The 21,944-nt window shown below is 60.8% G+C and overlaps 7 protein-coding genes and 1 non-coding gene across 8 annotated transcripts; 5 read left to right on the top strand and 3 right to left on the bottom strand.

The window, feature by feature from the left end:
* Nucleotides 1-438: 438 nt before the first annotated feature.
* Nucleotides 439-4,432, bottom strand: BXZ73DRAFT_38492 (uncharacterized protein; the record flags this gene model as incomplete). Its single annotated transcript, XM_048018204.1, has 13 exons — nt 439-533; nt 602-1,103; nt 1,155-1,225; nt 1,278-1,341; nt 1,396-1,629; nt 1,678-2,002; nt 2,057-2,267; nt 2,323-2,420; nt 2,471-2,573; nt 2,630-3,330; nt 3,385-3,485; nt 3,541-3,574; nt 3,636-4,432. The coding sequence occupies 13 exons, from the start codon at nt 4,430-4,432 to the stop codon at nt 439-441; spliced, it is 3,336 nt and encodes a 1,111-aa protein (XP_047883326.1).
* A 2,027-nt stretch (nt 4,433-6,459) lies between these two features.
* Nucleotides 6,460-7,869, top strand: BXZ73DRAFT_73498 (uncharacterized protein; the record flags this gene model as incomplete). The annotated part of the gene is made up of 1 exon (XM_048021904.1): nt 6,460-7,869. The coding sequence occupies one exon, from the start codon at nt 6,460-6,462 to the stop codon at nt 7,867-7,869; it is 1,410 nt and encodes a 469-aa protein (XP_047883327.1).
* Nucleotides 7,870-9,903: 2,034 nt separating this feature from the next.
* On the top strand, nt 9,904-10,925 carry BXZ73DRAFT_38366 (uncharacterized protein; the record flags this gene model as incomplete). Its single annotated transcript, XM_048018173.1, has 2 exons — nt 9,904-10,137; nt 10,287-10,925. 2 exons carry the CDS (start codon nt 9,904-9,906, stop codon nt 10,923-10,925), a joined length of 873 nt encoding a protein of 290 aa, XP_047883328.1.
* Nucleotides 10,926-11,672: 747 nt separating this feature from the next.
* On the top strand, nt 11,673-13,246 carry BXZ73DRAFT_38153 (WD-40 repeat-containing protein; the record flags this gene model as incomplete). The annotated part of the gene is made up of 7 exons (XM_048018133.1): nt 11,673-11,890; nt 11,957-12,242; nt 12,296-12,398; nt 12,455-12,646; nt 12,699-12,781; nt 12,840-12,964; nt 13,018-13,246. The coding sequence occupies 7 exons, from the start codon at nt 11,673-11,675 to the stop codon at nt 13,244-13,246; spliced, it is 1,236 nt and encodes a 411-aa protein (XP_047883329.1).
* A 53-nt stretch (nt 13,247-13,299) lies between these two features.
* On the bottom strand, nt 13,300-13,382 carry BXZ73DRAFT_t12. The gene has a single exon. It is a non-coding gene; the product is annotated as a tRNA-His (tRNA).
* A 791-nt stretch (nt 13,383-14,173) lies between these two features.
* BXZ73DRAFT_96330 (uncharacterized protein) lies at nt 14,174-15,572 on the top strand (the record flags this gene model as incomplete). The annotated part of the gene is made up of 4 exons (XM_048027040.1): nt 14,174-14,346; nt 14,455-14,860; nt 14,952-15,359; nt 15,420-15,572. The coding sequence occupies 4 exons, from the start codon at nt 14,174-14,176 to the stop codon at nt 15,570-15,572; spliced, it is 1,140 nt and encodes a 379-aa protein (XP_047883330.1).
* Nucleotides 15,573-17,436: 1,864 nt separating this feature from the next.
* BXZ73DRAFT_73501 (cyclophilin-like protein) lies at nt 17,437-18,314 on the bottom strand (the record flags this gene model as incomplete). Its single annotated transcript, XM_048021906.1, has 7 exons — nt 17,437-17,487; nt 17,582-17,674; nt 17,740-17,859; nt 17,912-18,073; nt 18,135-18,173; nt 18,221-18,256; nt 18,312-18,314. 7 exons carry the CDS (start codon nt 18,312-18,314, stop codon nt 17,437-17,439), a joined length of 504 nt encoding a protein of 167 aa, XP_047883331.1.
* Nucleotides 18,315-18,587: 273 nt separating this feature from the next.
* On the top strand, nt 18,588-20,694 carry BXZ73DRAFT_96332 (G-protein alpha subunit; the record flags this gene model as incomplete). Its single annotated transcript, XM_048027041.1, has 9 exons — nt 18,588-18,800; nt 18,974-19,659; nt 19,732-19,784; nt 19,839-19,989; nt 20,047-20,089; nt 20,156-20,264; nt 20,319-20,373; nt 20,422-20,554; nt 20,611-20,694. 9 exons carry the CDS (start codon nt 18,588-18,590, stop codon nt 20,692-20,694), a joined length of 1,527 nt encoding a protein of 508 aa, XP_047883332.1.
* Nucleotides 20,695-21,944: the final 1,250 nt, after the last annotated feature.

The raw sequence follows: 21,944 nt of genomic DNA on the forward strand, positions 1-21,944 counted from the left end.
CCACGTATTGGGGGGCCGTCTCCATTGTTGGGCCTTGGAACGTGGAGAGCGTATCGGCGGCGAAGAAAGAAGCGAGCACCGCTGCTTTAAGAGAGCTGCTGCTAGAGTGAGTCAGCCATGCGATGCACCGGTGAGATCGGCCATCCGATGTACCGGTGAGATTGCGTTCCATAGACATTATTTTCCACCGGCCGCGTGAGTTCGTCACCTCACACATCTCCGGCGGCTGCGCGGCGGCTTGCTCGGTGACCAGAAGCACGCAACGGACGCTCGTAGGGATCCGTAGAAGTCAAAGCATGCGATGATTGTACATTTGGTACGACAGCATTTGCGCACAGCCGATTGGACATGATACACGGTCTAGTGAGACCAGCAAGAGATAGATGGAGAGAGACTAGATAGTGACCTGACAGAGAGCAAGAGAGGGAGCGGAGGAGTTCAACTGTTAGGCGATAGGTTCTGCCCCGAGGAGCCAGAGCCGGCGAAGCGCATGCTGACGTCCGGGTCCTGCATGATGTCCATCCAGCTAAATCCTATACGCATCGGAGCCATCAGCGCCCCGTGCTCAGCGGAAGCAGAGAGTCCCACGGGACGCGCTTACCTGGCATGACAAGGGACCACGGCTGCGAGGTGATGGACTGCATAGACTGCACGAGCTCCGTGTCGAATGGCAGCGGCGGGGAGAACAGCGCAGGGTTCACCGCTGGCTCCCCGAACTGCATGTCGTCGAAAGCTTGGCTTTCTGGAGGGAGGGCGACGTTCATCTGCGATCCCGGTTGCGGAGACGGCGGCTGAACCTCGACTGGCGGCACGCCATCGACCCCGTAATCGGACCCGGTCTCGAAGTTCCCGTCGACAGGCGGGCTGAGCAACTGATTGGAGGACGGCAACTGTTCGCCGCCATCGTTGGTGCCGCTACCGCAGATCTGCGCGGATGGCATCTCGAGCAGGCCCTCGAGGAAGCGAGAATATAGCTTCGGGCCATGGCGGTCGTCGACAGCGATTTCGGGGGAGCCGAGGAAGTGTGCGACTTCGGTGACCATCTCTCGCATTTCCACCCGGGTCTCATGTGGGATAAGGTCGATGTAACGAGGGTGCAACAGCTGCCATGAAATGTGAATTACTCAGTGGAGAAAGGCGTACAGGACGCTGACCTTGATGAGGAAGGCGCAGGCAAAGGTCACAAATACACACTCTGCATCGGGTCCGTGCCTCAGAAATGGCCCTGTGGCATGCAATGAGCGGATAAACCAAGAGAGGTAGAAGATCTGACACACTCAATTCGGGTACTCCAAGTTCATGCAGCAACGTGTTGAGGAGGTCTTTGCATGCGTTGAAGCACTGTGGGGAGCATGATGAGATCCATGTTCAGACCAGGGAGTGCAGAACACGTACCCGCCAGAAGAAAGGCTCGTCAGGCTTCTGACTCCCCTCGCGACCGTACAGATGGGCGAACGAGAAGGACAATACCGCCATCCGGGCATAGTAGATCGCCAGCTTGAGCAAGGATGTGCGGAACTTCGCATACAACTCTTGGCAACCTTCTTCGCGTATACGGTCGCTCCAAGTGTACCACAAAGCTTCAAGCTTGTTGTCGGTCTTGATGGTTTCGGCGGCGACGTCGATGTTCTATAGGCGTGTGAGCATTGGGATCGGAGTTGCAAAGAAGTCGCCGACCTTATTCAAGCCCGCGGGATGGTCAGGGTCGCTGAAGATTGTTAGCCGGAAGTCGGCTAAAACTTTGAGCTCAGCGTTGTAACCACACAGGTGCACGTCGAAGCCGGGGATGTTGTAGGGAGAGCTCTTGTAGAAGAACTCGGAGTGTGTGGCGAGGTAGTCTGTATTCAAGACCATGAAGTTCTTCCCATATTGTGAAGATATTGATTTGTCGACGTTGAAGCAGTTCATCCAGATACGGGTTCTGTTAAGTATCTCTCTGGCATGCATCTCGTTTTGCGGCTCAGCGGTACTGAGATAGTGCAAGTTTAGATCTTGAGCAATCCTGTGTATGCATGGTGAGGAACAATTGTGGTACAGCATGAATGCAGAAACCAACCTAACTGCGAGACCAAGGTACACCCAACAACGATCCTCTTCCCATTTCCTCGCAGGTACGGGATATAGGCTGAGTAGAATGTATGCCACTACAGTTTCAACACTCTTCTGACCACCAATCAACGTAGAGCCAGCGGCGAGACGTGCACAGTTCATAGCTTGTTGATAGAGATCTGGACGTTCGGTATAGAATCTGGAACATATACCAAGAACTTGTCTGCGTCAGCATGAATCGCTTCAATAACGCTTATGAGAACAAACACTCACTAACGGTGAATAAAAATGGACTCCTCCAATATGTCTTCTGGGCGGTATACAGTACTGGGTCCAGGATTGAACAGCTAGGATTGACGTAATCGAAATATCTAGGAAGGTGTCAGTGTTCGTACGTGAGTTCCGCTGCAGAAGGACTTACATTTTGAACAGCTTCTCTACCTCTGTTGGACTTACCAGACCGCTGCGCAGAATGTACGGAGTCTGGTGTTGAGCATACATGATTGGCCGATCGGGACCAGGACCTGACCCAAGTACAAGTTAAAATGAGATCGAGCTGGAAAAAAGTGATACCGCTCACTGGAAGCACGGAAGTAATCCTCGTTTGCAACCCCGTACTCTTCTTCGTCCACAGTGCTGACACTCCGGCTCCGACTTGATTTGCGGCTCCTCGACTTGCGCAAGCTGAGGGTCGCAAGCATCCCGATGGGTGCCGCGTCGTGGGGCAGCATCGCGAGCCTCTCCCTGTTCCTCCGTCGCGACAGATGTGTGTTGTTGCTGGATGAGTGCGTGTCGCTCGTCGGGTCCCCCGGGCGCTTCCGCCCGCGCTGCGGTTCACCGGACCTAGCGTCAACGTCCTGAACAGCCACCTGCACGTCGCTCTTGGACTCGTCGTAATCGTCAAAGAAGTCGACGGCCTCGTCGTCGCTGCTGCTGTCGTGCCACCCAAGCACATCTTCGCCGATCATGTCTTTTGTTACACTAGGACCACCCATGTTGATGTACCCTCCAAACGCCTCGATTGACTCGCGTGCCTTCGCGATCCAGTCGAGTACATCGGGTTTCGCGACCTGCAGGCCCGGGGGCTCTGGAGACCCGCCGAAGTCGGACGCGGTGAGATCGCGACTGCTCTGCGAGCGGTGTGTTGATGATGGGGGTGACGCGGTCGGCGCGTGCTCGCCTTTGGACCCGGCGCGCTTGTTCGCGTCTTCGAGCTGCTTCATTAGCTCCTCAATCTTGGTCGCCTGCTCGCGGATCTGGCCCAGGAGCAAGTCGCGACGGCTGCTCGCGACGGCATTGAGCGCGCGGAGCACAAAACTTATCAAGTAGACTCACGGAGGTGCTCGGCGTTTCTTGCGGCCCGGAATGACACAATCGTGTCCACCGTTCAGGCAACGTTTGCAAATATCGGGATCCGTCTTGAACTCGCACTTCACCTGCGCAAACGTCAGGCAAGTTCGCGCAGGGGACGACTACAAACCGTATGCGCACCTTCAGTCCTTTGCAGCGTGCGCATGCGCCGGCACTGCAGACGCAGGAGAGGGTTGGTGGGTTGGAGACGCATAAGAAGGGCGCGCATGACTCACGGTTTGCTAGGCTTCGCGCCACCCTCCTTCTGCTGCGCCGGTCCATCCTCTTCGGCGCCCTCCCCATCACCATTCTCCGAGGACGCGTACCCCTCGTTGTCGTCTAGCGCGCGCATGCGCTTCGCTGCGTGCGGCACGCCCATCCCTTGATCATGATAAGGCATGCCTTGCCCGGCCATTCCGTGCGTCGGTGAGGATCCGAAGTCGGGGGGTGATTGAACGTTGTACATTGGCGTCCGCTGCACATCGCCCTGGAAATTTCGCATCGTCGGTGTACTTCCAGGGTGTTGTTGCTGCTGCCCGAGCGGGAGCTGCTGGGCTTGCGCGAATGTGAATGGGGAGTGGTTGTCGCCGAAGAAAGGAGAACTGGGCATCGAGCCGGAATGGTCGCCATAGCCCATGTTGTACGATCCTTGTTCGCTCTCGAGAAAGAACTGTCCCCCGCCGTATGGGGGACTAAAATGCTGCTGCTGGGCTTGGTTGTTTGCGAAGGTGAACATGGAGTCGTTTCCGCCCGCGAACTGCTCGGGTTGCCCCTGCCCAAAGCCGTTCATAGGAAACGAGTGCTGCTGCTGTTGCTGTTGTTGCCGCTGCTGTAGCTGCTGCTGCTGTAGCTGCTGCTGGCGGAGGCGATTCAGGTGCGACTGAGGTAGCTGGACTTCACCCTGGAGGATGTCGTAGCGAGACGGGTCGATGTCGTACTCATTCTCGAGCTGTAATGGCGGCTGTTGCCTCATATCATGGTTCGAAGGCCAGTCGACATCGAGGAATTGAGGATGTGGGGGGTGATGCGCCATGGCGCAGCTCTTGTAGATGAAGCGAGCAGATGGCTCCGAAGATCTGCAGTGACCTGCATAGCACCTCAATCCCGCGGAAGACAGCATACATGACGCATATACGCACTCAATAAACGGCTCCGGCAAAACGCGTATCGGGTACGGGAGTAGCTGAGGACACAGAACGGGGAAGAGCGCAGAGGATAGAGGTAAGAGGACAACCAGGCTTCTGCGCAAGGCGCATGATGTAAGTACGGCGAGAACGACTGGTGTATAGACGCCCGTTCAGCTATAATCGCCGCTTAATTCCGGTAGGCGCTAGATCATCCTTCTCAAATGTCAATACATACGAGTATCGGTAAGCGCAGATTGCTTGATCAAGCAATTAGATACCGATCCAATAAGTAACTGGTGTATGGATGATATGTGAGGTGCTTACCAGTATCAGGGCGATGGCTAGAAGACTGCACTAGGTGACCCGCAAACGCGCCGTTCGTGTTTAGAATATCTGTTTGCTGTTCGCTCTGTCTGCTTCTTACAGGCACACACGTCAAAGGTTTTGCAATAACGTACTGGAGGCTATAATCCTTGGTTTTTTTGTACAGACGAGCAACTTCATGGCTTGTGCACTTTTTCATGCCGTGCAGTGCGAAAGACCGGTACTAGTCCCAAGGTACTCCGACACCTCGACCACGATCGAAATGTCAGTGACGTCATCATGATCAAGCAATCGGTGCTCAAGATCGCAAGATCGTCCAAATGCAGCACTCGATTACAGGCAGACCGCACAGGCACACTTGGCTGTACACGGGCTTTACAGACATGCCCATTTTGTCGGCTCATCCACCCCCCTTAGCCCCCACATCAAATAAACAACCGACGCTCAACGCAATGCTCTTGCCAAAAAGGAAGGGGCGGTTCGCGACGCAGTTCCAGTACTCCTGGAAACAGTCAGTTGCAACTGAGCTTATGTATATACATGAACTTGTTGAAGACGGGGCAGGCACGGACTTAATGGCGCAGATGGAATGAATGGATCCCTGATATAATAAGTACAAGGGGTAGATGCAGTTGGCCTCGGCCCTCGAGCCCGGTCGACTCTGTCGCCCTGGTCCGGGTCAGGTAGGGTCAGGTCCATGCGTACTTGTGAAACCTAATTTCGAGCGAGAGCTGACGAGACAGAACGCATCATCAGTCACATCATACTTGATTCCCCTCGACGGCAGGCGGTTCGTTCTCCGATAGCACGCGCGCGCGGTAGGTTGACCGGCTGCAGCCTGAAGATATCTTCTGAACAAAGCAAGCCTGCTGACTTGCTACCCACCTTGGAGAGTGGAAGACACGGGCCTTAATCCATAATCGCCCGAAGTACTAGTGGCGGGTCATAGACCGTGACCGAATGAGCGCTCGGCGCCGGACGGGTGTGATGGATCAGAATCATGGCCGCTCGGACACATTCTTGATACACAGCGGATCCGGCCGTCGTGCACAGGAGTGCACAGGCTGGCACGGAAGCAGAATGAAGAGCGAGGAGTGGGCAAGTGCAGGTTTCTGCAGACGGGGTTATTGAAGGCGAACGCTGTTGACGACGAGGAGGGAGAGGGTGCGAACGAGGAGCGGACCGAGCGGGAGCGGATGGGAAGGCAGGGGAAGGCGGGATGCCGGCTGGATGCCGGCAGCGGCAGTTATCAATTCCACGCGAGCGCCAAGCGCCCACGGGCGTTCAGGCAGAGCGTCCTTCGTGATGGCGACCGGTCCTTTCTCCCTCCACCACCCTCCCCCGCCGCCCGTCGTGCAAGACGACGTAGACAACCCAGGCGCACCTCGCCTCCAGGGCTGTCTCCGGTTTCTTCTTCCCCAGGTGCGTCCACTCCCCTCTCTCCCACTCCTCCTTCCCGGCCCCGTCGCCGTGTGATCGAAACATTCCACTAATTACGTGCCCCGGCCCCCACTCCAGTCTCTAACCGTCCCGCCCAACCCCGGGCTCATCCCCCTGTCGCTCATTACTTCACCACTCTCGATCGGTTTCCCTCCGTCTCCTATCTATCATGCACATCTTCCCCTCACACAAACGCCGTCAAGACACCCCAATCCCCGGTCTCAGCGGCGAGAAGACCGTCGACCCCAATAACGTTGGTTCGACTGGCGCACTCGCCTTGAACACTGCGGCCAACGCAAACGGTGGTGTGACCTCTGCCCCCCCTCTCGCAACCACCTCCATCATCCTCACCTCGTCGGCGTCCACCACTTCATCCTCGACGCAGAGCCCTTCAAACTCAGCTGTTGCGTCCTCGGCTTCAAATTCATCCATTCCTGTCGGCACTGTCATTGGCGCATGCGTCGGAGCGTTCGTGGGCCTCGCGGTCCTCATCGTCATTTTCCTAGCATGGTACAAGCGCTCGACTGACAAGATGTCGGCCTCCGCTGCCCGCTTGAATGTCGCTTCAGAGCGAGCGCAGCAACGCGCCGACGCCCGGTCCTTCCGCCAGCTCGACGATGAGAAGCCTCAGCAGCGTGGTGTTGCTCCCGGTGCGCCTCCCCCGTCCAAGTCTCCCTCCCAGCAGGAGACGGATGAGAAGAACTTCTCCATGTTCAAGAAGTCGCCGAGCATCCGCACCGCATACACCACCCGCGAAGATGAAAACGCTTACGACCTTCCGAAGCTTGAGTTCACCAAGTATCACCCTACACTTGCCGAGGAGCTTGCGCTCGAACAGCCCGACAAGCCGTTTGCCGCTACCGCCCGGGGGGTGTCGTGGGATGGGGAGACGCTCGGTGACGATTCCTTCCTGTCCATGCGTTCCGTCCGCCAGGAGTCTGGGACCATGTCGCCCACCATGGTTATGGCAAAGACGACCCCACCCGCGACGGCATTCGCTGCTCAAGTTCACCAGTGGGAATCCGCCGAGGTCTTGAACACGGACGACGAAATCGCCGCGGCTGCCGGTGTGCCCACGTCCCTGAACCCCTTCGCGGACATGATCGAGGAGCAGCCCCGTGCCCGCAGCAACAATCCTTTCTTCAACGCCCGCGACATTGCCACCAACCCGAACCGTCAAAGTCGTGCTCGCAGCCGGAGCAACAGCCGTACGAGCCGAGGAGTGTCTATCATTCGCCCAGACTCTCGCGGGACCATCACCCAGGCTTCGATGAACCCCTTCCTGGACATGCACGAAGCGATGCCGACGCACACCGTCGATATTACGCAGGCTGTGGAGCCTCTCAACCCTCCCACTTTGCACAAGACCAATGCCTCCGTTTACTCTGGCTCCTCGTTCGGCAGCGAGCGTGCGATGGCGTCACTCATCGCCGCGCTCGACCTCTCCAAAGGGGAGGTTGAGGACCGCCTCCGGATAGTGTCTATGCAGGGCTCTACCTATTCCGCCTATTCAGCGGATGAGACGGACATCGTCCCAGAGTTCCCACTCCCACCAGGCGCGTCCGCCCCGCGGCCATGATTGCGGCCTCTCGTCGCTGTATCCACGGGCGGGCTGTCCCCCTGCCGCCCCGCCCCCGAGCTGTGCGCGTGCGCCGCTGTCCCATCCTTTTTTCCGACGTGCTAGCCGCCCCTTGCTCTTTGCGATACTTATGGAGTCTGGAAGCACTCATCTCATTCCCGCCGCTCCCCCGCGATGTACGTGACTGCTACATATACGTTCCGCTGATGCCCTACGCCCCCTTTCGCCTTGTTCTTTGCTGCCCGCACGCCGGCTGTTGTTCTCCTCGCCACCGCTCCGCGCGCCTGGTCATACGCGCGCGGCACTCTGGCTTCCGTCGAGCACGGACCGTTCTCGTTGTGACAGAATTAGCGGCACTCCCTCTACCCCCTACGCACCTTACTTGCTGTGCGCAGTGATGCGCACATGTAACGACCCCCTCTGGCCGGCCGCCCTTCCCTCTCCTACCCGCCGTCTTTCCCCTTCGCGCGCTCGCTCTGCTTCGCTTCTTGCAGGTGGGCCTGCTCTTATTACCCCATGTCGTTGCCACCCGGCCTGGCCCCCCGTAGTGTACTCCATACCGCCGCTTTATTTATAATCCGCCTCTGCTTTGCGAATCGCCGCCGTTCCGCCGATGCGTCGCTCTTGTCAGCCTCTTAACGCTCTGCATGTACGTTATGCGGGTGCGCGCGTGTACATACATGATGCACAGTTGGAACCCGGCATTCAGTCTCAGCTTCGAGCTGCCATTCGTGTCTCTCTCCATAACATGCGTGTGGCGGCTAAGTATAGTGAGACTATGCGAGCGCCGCTGGGGGTGAGCGCAACCATCCACTGGAGCGGATCCTGTCTGTCCAACTGTCAATATCTGTCAAACAGTCCAAAGTACTGAAGCGGGGTGCAACCACTGATAAGGATGCCCTGGGCGCCGGAAGCCACTAGTGCAAGCCGTGGGCCTGCAGAATTTTGTGCGCAACCTTTTCATACCATGACCGAAGGACAAATGATTCTCGAACTCTGTCCGTCGTAGCGCTTATGTTGGCTGAAATGCAGGTTGCGACTGCGGCGGCGCGTCGCCGCTCGTCGTGGTCGACCCCCCAATCCGCAGCTGAGTCGCCGGGGCTCGGTCGCCGTATGCGCGTGTGCTGTAAGGTACATACACCAGCGCAGGAGGGTTGTAACGTCACTTGTCGGCCGGTGTGGGGTCTGGACGCCGCGCACAAGACAGTACAGGTCCAAGATGCCTCAGAACAAGCTCAGATGAATCCCGCCAAGTGCTGACGGAACGCCGGGCGCGGGTCATCAAGTACTTATGTCGGAGATGGCGACACATAGCCGATTATTGAAGGCGTGTTCCGTCGCCCTCCGGAGCGAATGGCGAGATAGCGGGATGTTGGGCGGAGTTATCGAAATGCGCTTGACCGCACGCGCGTCGCACAGCGATGGATGGAAAGATGGAGCACGGATGCCTCCAATCAGCCGGCAAGCGGGCGGCGAAGCCACCCTCGCAGGCTTCGCTGCGAGTCGCGCGCGCGATGCTCCACGGACGCGCCCGCGTGGCAGATGGGGGTGCTCGCTGCGCCGACGCGGGGGGGGCGAGTGGGGGACAGGAACGCGCGCGCGCGCGCGAGCCGGAGGGCGAGTTTCGAGGCGCGATGGGCGCGGAGGCGGTGGCGGATCGGGAGGCGCCGGCTCGGGAGGGCCTTGGCAACAGCAGCCCCGAGAGACAACCGAGAGAGGGCGCGAACAGGCCGGGACGATTCTCCTGCTCCATGGGCCCATAAAGCGAATATACCCGCTCCTATCTCCCCTCTGCTCCCTCCGCCGTCCTCCGCGTCCTGCCGACGGCTCCTTGGTCCCCTCGACCTCCCCTCGCTCCACGGCCCTCCCTTGAGACGACCCCGTCTCGGCCTCGTCCCGATCGCACAGCTACGGCGGCGACCTCCACCCGTCCGACCCGGACACGCCATTCCTTCACCCTGCGATCTTTTCACGCCTCGGGCTCCCCTCCACGCTCCTCTTGACCGACACGTCCAACTAGACTCTCTACAACACATGGCTCCCCACCTCTCCGTCCGCCTCATCGCACGCGACGGCTCCGGTGGTTCTGGCCTCAGCAGCATCATTGTTGCAGGCATTATCATCGCGGGAGCCATCGGCTTCGGCTGCGCCGTCTGGCTCGGTGTCCGCTGGTACAGGAAACGCGCCGCTGAAAAGCGCGCCGAACGCCGCGGGTCCGCCTTCGACCACTTCCAGGAGTCTGACGATGCTTCCGAGAAGTCTAGTGCTGTAAAGTATGTGTACCCATAAGTCTCGTGCGCATACATGCTGTCCAACGAGGAGGTCCCTGTAACCCCTCGTCTTCACCCTCACTTGTCATGCGCCGTCGTCTTAATGCCGACGCTAACATGGAATTATTTTCCAGCCTTGCTCGTAAGAAGACCACCGGCTTCTCCAGACATGCAATCAACTCTCAAATCATCATGCCCGAACGCGCTGTCCTCCGTCCTGGCGCGACTCGTGACGAAATCATTGAACACTACACTGCCGAGGGCAAGCTCCCTCGTCCCTTCTCCCGCATGATGATGCCCCCAGCCAACGTCGAGTCCGACGAGCTCGCGCCCCCTCCCTCGTTCGGCGAGCGGACTCCGAACGGCCGCCCTTCCTCCACCTCCTCCTGGCTTCCCCCCGCTTTCCCCCTCGCCGGCGGTTCGAAACGCTCATCAGCTATGTCCATGGCGTCCTCGCTTGGTAGCAACGGCGTGCCGCAGAAGAAGGTCCGCCAGGTGTTCGACCCCGTGCTCCCCGACGAGCTCGTGCTCTCCCTCGGGGACACCCTCACCGTTGTGCAACAGTACGACGATGGGTGGTGCATCGTCGGCCGCGACAGCACCTTCAACCCCGGTGAGGCCGAGCTCGGTGCGATCCCCGCATGGTGCTTCCTTAAGCCCGTCAAGGGCCTCCGTGCCGAACGCCCCATGCGTGTCTCAAGTCTGGGCGTCACCATCAACCTCGACCAGGGTGGCGGGCCTTCGTTTGGGCCGCGCGACAACGTTATGTCCTGGTCCAACTTCTGATCTTGCATCCTGTCGAATTGCGACTCCCGACACCCGTCCCTGTCATTCCTTCGCGCCCACTGCGTCGGGCGCGTTTCGCTCGTCTCCAGGCAGACGCATCCCCGGAGGATTGGTGCGTGGCGCTAGCCTCACGAGGCCGCTGCGCCTTTGTTTGTACCATACTGTCACCGCCCCTGCCCCCCTCGCCCTCCCTTCGCTCGTATACCTCCCCTCCCCGATCGTTCTCTAGGACTTTATTCGCTCCACGTGCACACATGTTTGGAACTTCGGCCACTGCATGTGACATGATGCCTCGTTACACGCTGCAATGCTACTATCGCCTGTTTACTCTGCCTCTCTCCCTGCACCTTGTCCCCCCCCTATTACACCCCTGCACGGTCGCGGAGCTCTGGTCACCGCGCGCAGGCTCAACTTATTGCTGATTTTACGGCTCTAGTATAGTGCGTCGTCGCCTTGGCGCGGCGGTCCATGTATTCTGACCGAATCTAGACATTGTGAACTGAGTAACTGCGCGATCGAGGGTGCGTCGGAAACTACATGCGTCAAGGACTTGACTTGGTGACAAGATGATGTCGGACAAACTCAAAATTGGAGATCTCGACAGTCGTTCAGTATACACGTGCCCGAGGGTTCATGATCTCGAAAGGCGCGTGGCACGCCCCTTGCCTCCGTTCCTCATCTCGATTTGATCCTCCCACCACTGCGTCTCAAGATTGCAATCCCAAGCTACCAAACCTCAAGCTCTGCATGTCAACCGCGCCTCCACCACCAAAGCACGTCCTCCGCAACCACGGCGCGCCCGTCTCCGCCCTCTGGGTCTCGGACGACAACGAGCGCGTGTACTCGGGAGACGGCGCCGGCACCGTCGTCGCAACCTCGACCCGCACGCTCCGCGCGCTCGCCGTGTGGGCCGCACACACCGACGGCGTGCTCGGCGTGCAGGAGTGGGGGCCGCGCGTCATCACGTTCGTCCGAGCCCGGTGTTCGTCCCCCCCTGGCACATCGAGGCTGACATCGATCCTCTTTCGCAGACACGGGCGGGACAACAAGCTGCACGTTTGGACGGGCCCACACGCCGCCGAGCCCGGGGCTGCCCGCCCAGCGTGCGCGGGCGCGGGCGCGGTCGACGTGGACGCGGGGTCGGCAGCGCTGCCCGGCCTGCACGTCCCTGCGCTGCTGTACTCCCTCGACGTGAACGCGCTCAACTACTGCCGGTTCTCGCTCCTCGTGCCCGCCCCGCCGATCGCGGGGTCTGCGCCAGGGCCCGCTGAAGAAGAGGCGCTGCTGGCGGTGCCGAACCTCGTCGAGTCGGCATACGTGCGTACCCTCCGTGTGTGGGGTGCATGTCGCTCACGGCGGTCCGCTTGCAGGCGGACGTGTGGACGCTGCCCGGGAAGCAGCGGTTGCACGCGGCGATCGGAAAGGGAGGGCAAGACCTCGCCGCGGACGGGCGGGACGTGCGCAACCCGACCGGTGACGGCGTCCTCCACCCCGCTTCAGGCGTCCGTCGCACTGACCAGCCCCCGCAGGCCTCATCATGTCGATGCACCTCTCGGCGGCGCCGCACCCGAGCGCCGCGGGGCGCGCACGCCTGCGCCTGCTCGCCGGGTACGAGAACGGGAGCGTCACGGCGCGCGAGTACGCGCGCGACGGCCGGCCGCAGTCCGTCGAGGGCGTCGGGTGGAACGTGCTCTGGACGGTGAAGTCCCACGTCGAGTCCGGTACGCGCGCGCGCGATCCTCGCCCGCTTGTTTGCGCTCACCGTCGCCGCAGTGATGGGCATGGCCGTGTCCTGGGACGGAACGTTCGCGCTGTCGGTCTCGGCCGACCATCTGATCGGAAAGTACAACTTGCTGGTGGGTGCGGTTCCCGTCTCGCGACCACTCCACGTCCGATTATGAGGGCTGGATGTAGGAGGCCGAGCGGCCTGAGACACTGCAGTCCGCCTGTCAGGCACATCGGACGAAGACACCGGGGAACGCGGCGGTGGCTATTCGAGACGATGGCCGCGTGTGCGCCGTGGGGGGCTGGGACGGCCGGTATGTGGTCGAGGCCGCCGTTGGACAGACGCTGAATGGAACCGACCGTGCAGCGTCCGGTTGTACTCCACGAAAACGTTCAAGCCTCTGGGAACCCTCGCATATCACAAGAAGAACTGCCAGATGGTCGCATTTGCGCACGTCGCGCCGGGCGGAAGCGATCCGTCAGAGGACGAAGACATGAGCGAGGCGGAGGAAGCAGAGCGCGCGCGGTGGCTCGTCTCGGGCGGACAAGATAGTCGAGTGGCGATCTGGAGTCTGATGGACTTCTCAAAAACATAGATTTGAGTTTTCCCCTTCATCTACGGGAGCTGCGGCGGGCCCAAAAAAAGGTGTGTCCCAGGGAGGATTCGAGCCTCCGTCTTCACGGTTCTGTGAGTGCCACAACGTGATGATCTAACCACTAATCGACAAGGACCTGGGAAGAGCTGGCTCACGTGCTTTCGTGGTCGGCGCGTGCGGACCCAGGGCAAGCTAGGTACGCGGGTCATTATATATATTATACCCCGCCCCTCCCCGTCGCCGTCTGTTTTACGCGACCAGGTCCTGCCTCCACCGCCACCTCATTTTGCCCAGAGCGCCGATTCTCCGCCTTCCTTGGATCGCCGCCCTTCCTCACTTGCACTAGCAGAGTAAGTAATCACTGTTCATCTGTTGCCGACATCCCCGGGCCCTATTGGCAAAGTGGGAGACGGCGAAGGCGAGTCGGTTCAATTATGAGTCTATGATTACCTCCCAGAAAACTGATTCAAAGCGGGACGCTTCAACCATTCCTATCCGAGCCGAGTCCGCCCCTTCCTCTCGCGCGGCGCCACCATCCAACTTTTCGCGCGCGCGTTCGACGACGCGCCTTTCACCCGTGCGCTGGGCGGCGTGCTCAGGGTCCTTGGGCCTGAACCTGCCTCGACACTTCTGCTGCACTCGCATGCCGTCCGGCGAGCCAATCCATATTTTGCGCGCGGGGCCAACCTCCGTTCGGACCGGTGTTTCGTCTCCGAACGTTGGCTTTCCGCGCGCGACGGGAATATTCACGCGGTGAAAAAACGTACTTAAGGCTAGCGCGTCGGGGACAACGCCCGGATCCTCTCCTCGCTCGCCCCCGACGCCCTCTCCGACCAGTCTCCGGAAACTTTGCGGAGCTGCGGACGGTGAAAGAGCGTTTTTTTCCCTCCTCCCGCTCGGTCTGGTTAAAAGAGTGGGCGTACCACCATGGCTTCCGCAGTGCACCTACCGCCGGACGAGCCGCCCTTCTCGGTCAAGCTGCCTAACACGATTTGGGTCTTTGGCCAGCCCATCCGCGGGGAGCTGACTATCGACTACCGACGCGCGCTCGAAGAAAATCTGGAGCGCGTCGTCCTCGAGCTCCGCGGCACCATCTACACGTGAGTCCCACCCGCTCCTCCCCCTCTCCCGACCCCCGTCCAGCCAAAGCCAACCTCCACCCTCTTCTCCTCACCTCATCTCACCTCTCCTTCACCACCCAAATACAGCGAGAGCAGCACGACGCCCGACGGCGACGGCGCGTACGAGACCTCCTCTACCGACGTCCTCCACAAGTCCGCGACGCTCTGGCGGCGGACCGACGCCGCTGCCGTCCGCCTCCCGTTCGAGTTCGCGCTCCCCGCGGACCTGCCGCCCGCGTTCGCGTTCGCGTGCGCGCACCTGCACGCCGCGCGGGTGCGGTACGCGCTCGTCGCCACAGGCTTCCGCGCGGGCCTGTTCGCGCGCGACCGCACGGTGACGCTGCCGCTCGCGGCCATCCCCGCGGACGCGCTCGGCGCGGGGCTGCGGGCGCGGCTGAAGGCGGGGTGGCCGGACGCGGCGTGGGGGCGGCTGAAGGCGGAGCGGGAGGTGCGGCGGCATCCGTGGAGCGCGCCGGGGACGCTGAGGGTCGAGGTGCGTGCTCCGTCTCGCTCGTTCGCCCGTTTTCTTCACGGGAAAAAAGCACGTACGAAGAGCTCACGCGCGCCCCGCCCCGCCCCGCCAGCTGCTCGTCCCGCACATCGACACCTTCCCGCTCTTCACGCCGGTGCCGTACACGGTCGTCGTCCGCACGCTCTCCGCGCGGGTGCGCCTCAAGGGCGACGACTGCGAGGGCGCGGAACCGTTCCCGCCGCCCATCCGGGACGCGGCGCCGCTCGCGTTCGCGCTCCGGCGCGCGGTCGACATGCGCACGCCGCTCGGGCCATCCGCGCCGGAGGAGCACGTCGCGGACGTGCTCCCCGTGCCGGGCGCGGGCGCGGGCGTCGAGGTGGAGGTGGGCGAGCGCGTGTGGGTGCCGGAGCCGGGCGGGCGGCGCGAGGGCCGCGGGCGGTGGGCGCAGGCGGCGACGTTCCGCTCGCGGATGTTCCTCCGGTGCTCGCCGTCGTTCGTCACGGAGGAGGTCAAGGTCAAGGTGCGTGTTCGTGTTCGTGCGTGCGTGCGCGACGCGGGCTGATGGGGCGCGGTGCGGCAGTACGTGCTCTGCTTGAAGTGCGAGTTCCCGGGCGCGGGCAACTGCGTGCGGATCGAGCTGCCGATCAACGTGGGCTCGGGCGCGGTGCGTCCGATCTCGCTCGCGGGGGACGTGGGGCCGGGGTCGATGTACATGCTCGACCTTCCGCCGTGAGTCGCGGTCGCGCTGCTGGGTGCGCTCGTGCGTTCGCTGACGTCTCTCCGCGTGAAAATCCAGATCATATTGGGACCCGGCTTTATGGGACGATCGAGAATGACTGATCCGCAGACACAGAGAAGCTCTCGTATCGAACCCCCGGTGGAAAGATCGTGCGGGTTATATTCTAATGCGCCCCGAACACAACACATAATCGGTATGCCGTGGTCCACTGTATCCCTCGCACTTACCTGTAGTTTTATCGCACACGTACGGATACCTCCAGAAGTACTTAATATACCTTCCCCGGGCACACCTGCATAGACGCACGTTACTCTTACATACTCACACACTGCCGTATTCATGAAAGAGGGCAACGGCCCCCAAGTTCCCTGTGTTGGAGACAGCTTCTAGCGTGCGCGGAGAACGCGTTTGTCTTCTGAGCCTCAGCTCGCATTTGGGAGTACCGCTGCCAACATCTGATGCGCAGCGAGGGGTTCGTCATGCGGCTCATTTGTATTGCATTTGTAGACACGGCGACAGTCTGATGCCAGAACATATGGTGGCCGTTCTCCGTCGGCGCAGCCTCTGCTGGGAAGACCCGTCGGGGGCAGCCGCGAGAGAGTGTGGCGGGACGTTGAGGCGGCCGGCGCCGGGTCCCTGGCGACGTCATGGTCTTGACACGCCGCGTGGACGACGGACGTGGGGCTGTCAGGCCAGAGCAGGGCAAAGCACGGGAGAAGCCGCCACCACGGCCAACCACCTCGGTGTGCGGTCGCGTATCTGTGATGCAGTGCCGGCGGGCAAGAAACTCGACTTGCCGAACCTGAATGTCTCGTATGTACGGCGCCACAACGGTGATGACGTCAGGCCGCTACATCCTCTGCGGCTCGACCCGGAGGCGAACTTCACACGCGTGCACCGTGCTCAGATCTGTTCGAGTGACTCGCGCGCTCATCAAATATCAGAAGAGGATGCGACTGCCGACGGAGAGAGCCTTCTGAGAGAGGCCTGAGCGTTGAGCGCCGCATGGCTTATTGGTGGCACCGGCGGACGACCAGGGCCAGGCAATTCGCGCCCCCGCCGAATTACCAAGCATCGCGTCGCGGTTGAAACGACGTCGACGTTGAAGCCTTGGTAATGTGTGACGGGCAGATCGATCTTGGCGTGCACGCTCGGCGGCGCAGCCCTCGGGTCCTCGGCACTTAAGCCTTCGAACGTCGACCCTGCGCGCCCGGAGCCGGGGCAGAGCCGGCGGCGGAGTCGGCGGCGCCGGGGCAGAATACAGGTGGGTCGAGGTGTGACCATATGTTGGTTGAGTCGGCCAAAGTTGGGCTCGGCCTGGGGCAGTGAGTACAACTGACACGGCTGCGACGGCGCGCAACAGACGTTGCGGCGAGGCTCCATCGATCAGGCTTGGAACAACACCACGGGCTGACAAACGCGCGCGCGAGAACGCGCAGCCGCATGCGGAGCACTGCGGCGGTTCAGGGCGTCGATGCAGGGCCCCCGGGTGCAGACAGAACAGATGCTGGAGCACCCTGGAGCACCGCGGTGGAGTGAGGGCGGAGGTACGGCCGGCGCGCGAGCCCGGCGGGGCGGCGGAGGAATCCGCAAGTCAAAGGCAGAATCTAGATTCGTTTTCAGGGCGTGCACTGGATACAAAGCATACACCCAGGGGTGGGAACGAGGATGCCGAGGGATTTTCGTGGGCGGCGTGGGCGTTGGTCTGTCGCCGGAGGCGGGCGCCGACAGGATGCGAACGTATTGCCAGCGAGACAGGATGGACGGGTCGATCGAAAGGCCCAGTTGCGCAAGGGCCGCAGGCGAATGACGTGCGCCAGACTCCAGTGTTCTGCAGTCCGCTTCTGTCGGTTGCTGGTCATCGTCCCGCGAGCTCGGCATCGGCGATGGGGTTGGCGTGGATCGTGACCTGCAGTAGACGAGTCGGTCAGCGCGGGACGTCGTGGTTGATGAGCGGTGCCCTGAGCCGGCGCAGCCACGGACGATAAGATGAGGTTACGTACGTGCGTCGTGCGGACCTCGCTGAGCGGCCTGTTCTTCGGATTGACCGGCACACGTTCCATGGCGTCCAATGTCGAGTCCGCACCATCAATCACCTGCGTGGACGCGAACGGGCGCGGTGAGCGGACGTGACGGAGCGCGGGGGCCTGAGAGGGCGCACCTTGCCGAATATCGTGTACTTGCCGTCGAGATGTGGCTGCTTGAAGTAGGTGATGAAGAACTGGGACTTGTTCGTGTCTGGGCCGGAGTTGGCCATCGCGAGGATGCCGCGGTTGTTGAACTGTGTGTATGCGCGGTCAGAACTAGGTCCGGGCGTGCGCGACTCAACGGACCTTGAGAGTGGAGCGAATCTCGTCGGCGAAAGGTTTGCCCCAGATGCTCTGCCCACCCTTGCCTGACCCTGTCGGGTCGCCGGTCTGGATCATGAAGCCCTTGATGTTACGGTGCCATAGGGTGTTGTCGAAGTAGCCCGCGGCGCAGAGGGCCAAGAAGTTCTGGAGCAGAGACAGTCCGTCAGACGTTCGCTCAGAGGGGCGTCAGCGACCGGGCGCGGACCTCGGCGGCCTTGGGGACGGCGTCGCAGAAAACCTCGACCTGTGGGGGGCGTAAGAGCGGGGCAGGGGAGAGGACGGAAGGCGTACTTTGATGTCGCCGTGGGTGGTGTGCAGGGTGACTGACTGGGGGCGATCAGACCATCAGCGCGGACTGCTGGGACGGGGACATCCGACGGACCATGGGGGGGAGCCGGTGCGCGGGGCGTGGCGGGTGAGAGGCGGGGACGCGTGCTCGAAGCTGCCGCGATCGGGCAGGTGGCGATGGTCGCCGGGGCGGAGGAGGGCCCGCCGCGATGTGCCGCCGTGGTCCGGGTTCACGCGCACGCCCACCGCCTTCTGGCATCAGCGCTCCCTGCCCGTTCGCGACATGAACTCTATAAATCCATGAAACCCCCGCCGTCGGTCCTCCCCTTTCCTCGTGCCCCCCGCTCACCCGCCCCCCGTGCCGCCTCCCATGCTCACCGCATCCCGGCCCCCGTCCGTGCACAGCACGACCACCGACGGCGACCCCTTCAGCCAGCTCCTCCGCCCCCCCGCGACCGAGACCGAGCACGAGCGCGTCGCACGCCTCCAGCGCGAGGCGGACGCCAAGCGTGTCAGCGATCGTATCGACGAGGACCTCAAGATCGAGCGGGAGCGCTTGAGGAAGAGCAAGCAGGACATCAGGGTGAGTCCCTTTACTTGTCGGATACACCCTGGGCAGAGCAATGTTCGCATGTTGGGATGTCCCGTTTTCAATGTTTTCTCACCGTCGCTCTCTGCTGCCGGCGTGCTCTTCGATGCCAAGGCCGACGACGATGCCCCGAAATCCGCAAACCGCTGCTGACCCTCGCTCTCCAGCTGCTCCTTCTCGGCCAGGCCGAGTCCGGCAAGTCCACCCTCCAGAAGCAGTTCCAGCTGCTCTACAACCCGCAGGGGCTCGACGAGGAACGCCTGTCCTGGCGCACCGTCATCTACTTCAACATCGCCCGCCCGGTCCGCCGGATCCTCGAAGCCTTAGAGGCCTATGGCGACGGCGAAGATGTCGACGACGAGATGGCGATGGACACGCAGCCCTCCGGCATACCCGCTTCCGAAGGTGCGGACCAGAGAGTGCTCTCTCCCGCGCAGGCAGGCCTGGAGAAGAAGGTCGCCGAGCTCCGCGAGCGCATGGCCCCCCTCCTCGCCGCAGAAGCGACCCTCGCCGACCGCCTCTCTGGTGGAGTGAACGTGTCGGGCTCAGGCAAGGGCAGCGTCTTCGTCCGCACCGGATGGCAGTCCAAGACCTTTGGCCTCAACTTCGGCAGGAGTCGCGAACGCACGAGCAGCGGCGGGCGCTCCAGCTTCACCGGGCGCTCCTCGGTCGAACAGCAAAAAGGCGAAGTAGAGCTTCAGACCCGCCAGATGACAGAAGAGGACAAGTTGATGGCCAATGTGGGGGCCATCCTCAGCGCCTGTCAAGGAGACGTCCGGGAACTGTGGACGCTGCCCGCGGTGCGCAAGCTGCGCGAACGTAGGCGATTCAAGCTCGAAGAGTGGGCAGACTAGTGAGTGCTTGGCGAACCACGGAAGCTCGCGCTGTCATTGTCACGAGTGATTGCTGATTCGTGGATTGACAGCTTCCTCAACAACCTCCCTCGCATTTCTTCATCCGGCTATATCCCCAGTACTGGTGCGTTGTTAGTCTCCCGCCTGATACGTCAACTAATTGCAAATTCACCTGCAGAGGACATCCTTCACGCACGCATACAGACTATGGGTGTCGCGGAGCACGTCTTTGACATGTCTGTTCATGGGCGCACAGTCCGCTGGCACATGTATGATGTTGGTGGTGCCCGTGGCCAGCGCCATTCCTGGATCCCGTACTTCGATGATGCGTAAGCACCCATTTTTCCATGCTTGTAAACGAAGCTGACCGTCGCTCTCATGACCAGGACCGCAATCATCTTCCTGGCTCCAGTCAGCGCTTTCGATCAGGTCGGTACCTTGTAAAGCATGCTGTCTCAGGGACATATGCTGACTATATGCGGCACGAACATAAAGTACCTAGACGAGGATCCGAGAACGAACCGAGTGGATGACTCGCTTCAATTGTTCAAGCAGATCTGCTCGAATGCTCTGCTGAAACGAGCACATCTTGTTCTTTTCTTGAGTACGTATCTTAAGTGCCTTCGCTGCCACTTCGAGTCTCATCCATGCTTCGCAGACAAGACCGATATCCTCAGGCAGAAGATCGACGCCGGTATCAGGGTCAACAAATAGTGAGCCCATTCCCTTTTGTCCCGCACCCGCCCTGACCTTGTGCATAGCATTACTTCCTACGGCGACCGTGCGAACGAGTATGACGCTGTTGTAGCGTACTTCAAAGCGCACTTTACTCAGGTCCACCGGAGAAACAATGAGAACAACCGCGTGCTGTTCACACATCTTACCAGTGTTGTCGTACGTCTATCCCACTATCTCTTTGGGAAGCGCTCTGATTTTCTTGCTTTCAATAGGACACCAAGGCCATGCAGAGCATCATCACTGATGTGCGGGATTCGATCTTCCGCGGCTACCTCAAGTCCGCTGCTCTTGTTTAAACGACTCGTCGCTTTTCTCGGGACCACAAGGGCAGGATGAATGTCGTCGCCAACATACTGGGCGCGATGTTCCGCAAACACACGAGATCTAATCGTCCCCCTTAATCGGTCCGCTGCACCTTTATTTCGCATGTACACCTCATTCGCCATAACATTATTGCCTCTCGTCCTCGGAACGCCACAGCATTTCGCACACCGCCTCTGTACTACCATCCTCTCCTTCTCGCGAGCTCTTCACGCTCTTGATCTGGATCATGTTGTTTTCTGCCACGCATTTCAAACCTGCCCTTCTCGACGTATATATAGAAGTCTCCGGGACACTACGAAGCATCTTAGGACTCCCCTCGGTGGTCTTCAGCCGCTCTTATCACCCCCTTTCCTTGTACCCACACCTTGTAAAAGCTCTCTCTTCGCTGTAATAATCTGGATCACTTCCCGCCCTTTGCTTCTGTGTGCACACCCGGCCTACGCACGCTTCCTGATTTTCTTGTCTCCAAGGGTCTAGTGGCCCTCGGAATTTGCGTCCGCCGCCACACAGTTGCAGTCCCTGACCCCCTGCCACCGCACGGTGTTTGTGCACAATTTTGTATGAACGTCGCGCCGGGAATTTGCAAGTTGCAGACGCTGCGCCGACACCTCAAGGCCTCACCACCCGTCTCGTCCCGACTCCCGTCCCCCCACTGGCCTGATGGACTGACCCGCTTCGCGGAGCGCGGAGGCCAAATCTAACGGAATCGAGTGCCTCGAAACATGCGGCGCATTAGAATTTGTCAGCGACGGGAACAGGTCGGTGGCGCGCGTGGGGGGCAGGGCGGCGAACCTTCTGTGCCCTTGGACACCGTCAAACTGAGTCAGCTCGAACGCAGTGGAGACAGCTTGCGTGGTCGCCAGATCGCGCTGCCGCCTTCGCAAGTTCATGCAGCGACGACGGGATTTGGGGATCCGAGTGGACTGGCACGCCGGGTTTCTATGGGCGAGAGAAAACCTTGTCTTTCTCTCGGCTTTAAATGTGACACCAGAAAGATGGTCGCCCCGGCGTGTGTGCGAATTTTGGGGACGTCGCGGCGCGGGCTGCCTCGTGTCGGCGACACATGGACGAAGGGATGTATGCACAGGCGCACTCCCGAACTTGAGGTAGCTTGAACACCCGGAGCCCTATAGCTATGCCGCCAATGTCCTTGCACACAACAGTGATCTCCGACGACGTGTGGTTACAGCTTGAGAAAGGCACTAGTAGTGTACATCTGGGC

Source organism: Epithele typhae (genome assembly GCF_022376455.1).
Source record: "Epithele typhae strain CBS 203.58 chromosome Unknown BXZ73scaffold_2, whole genome shotgun sequence".
Lineage (NCBI taxonomy): Eukaryota > Fungi > Basidiomycota > Agaricomycetes > Polyporales > Epitheliaceae > Epithele > Epithele typhae.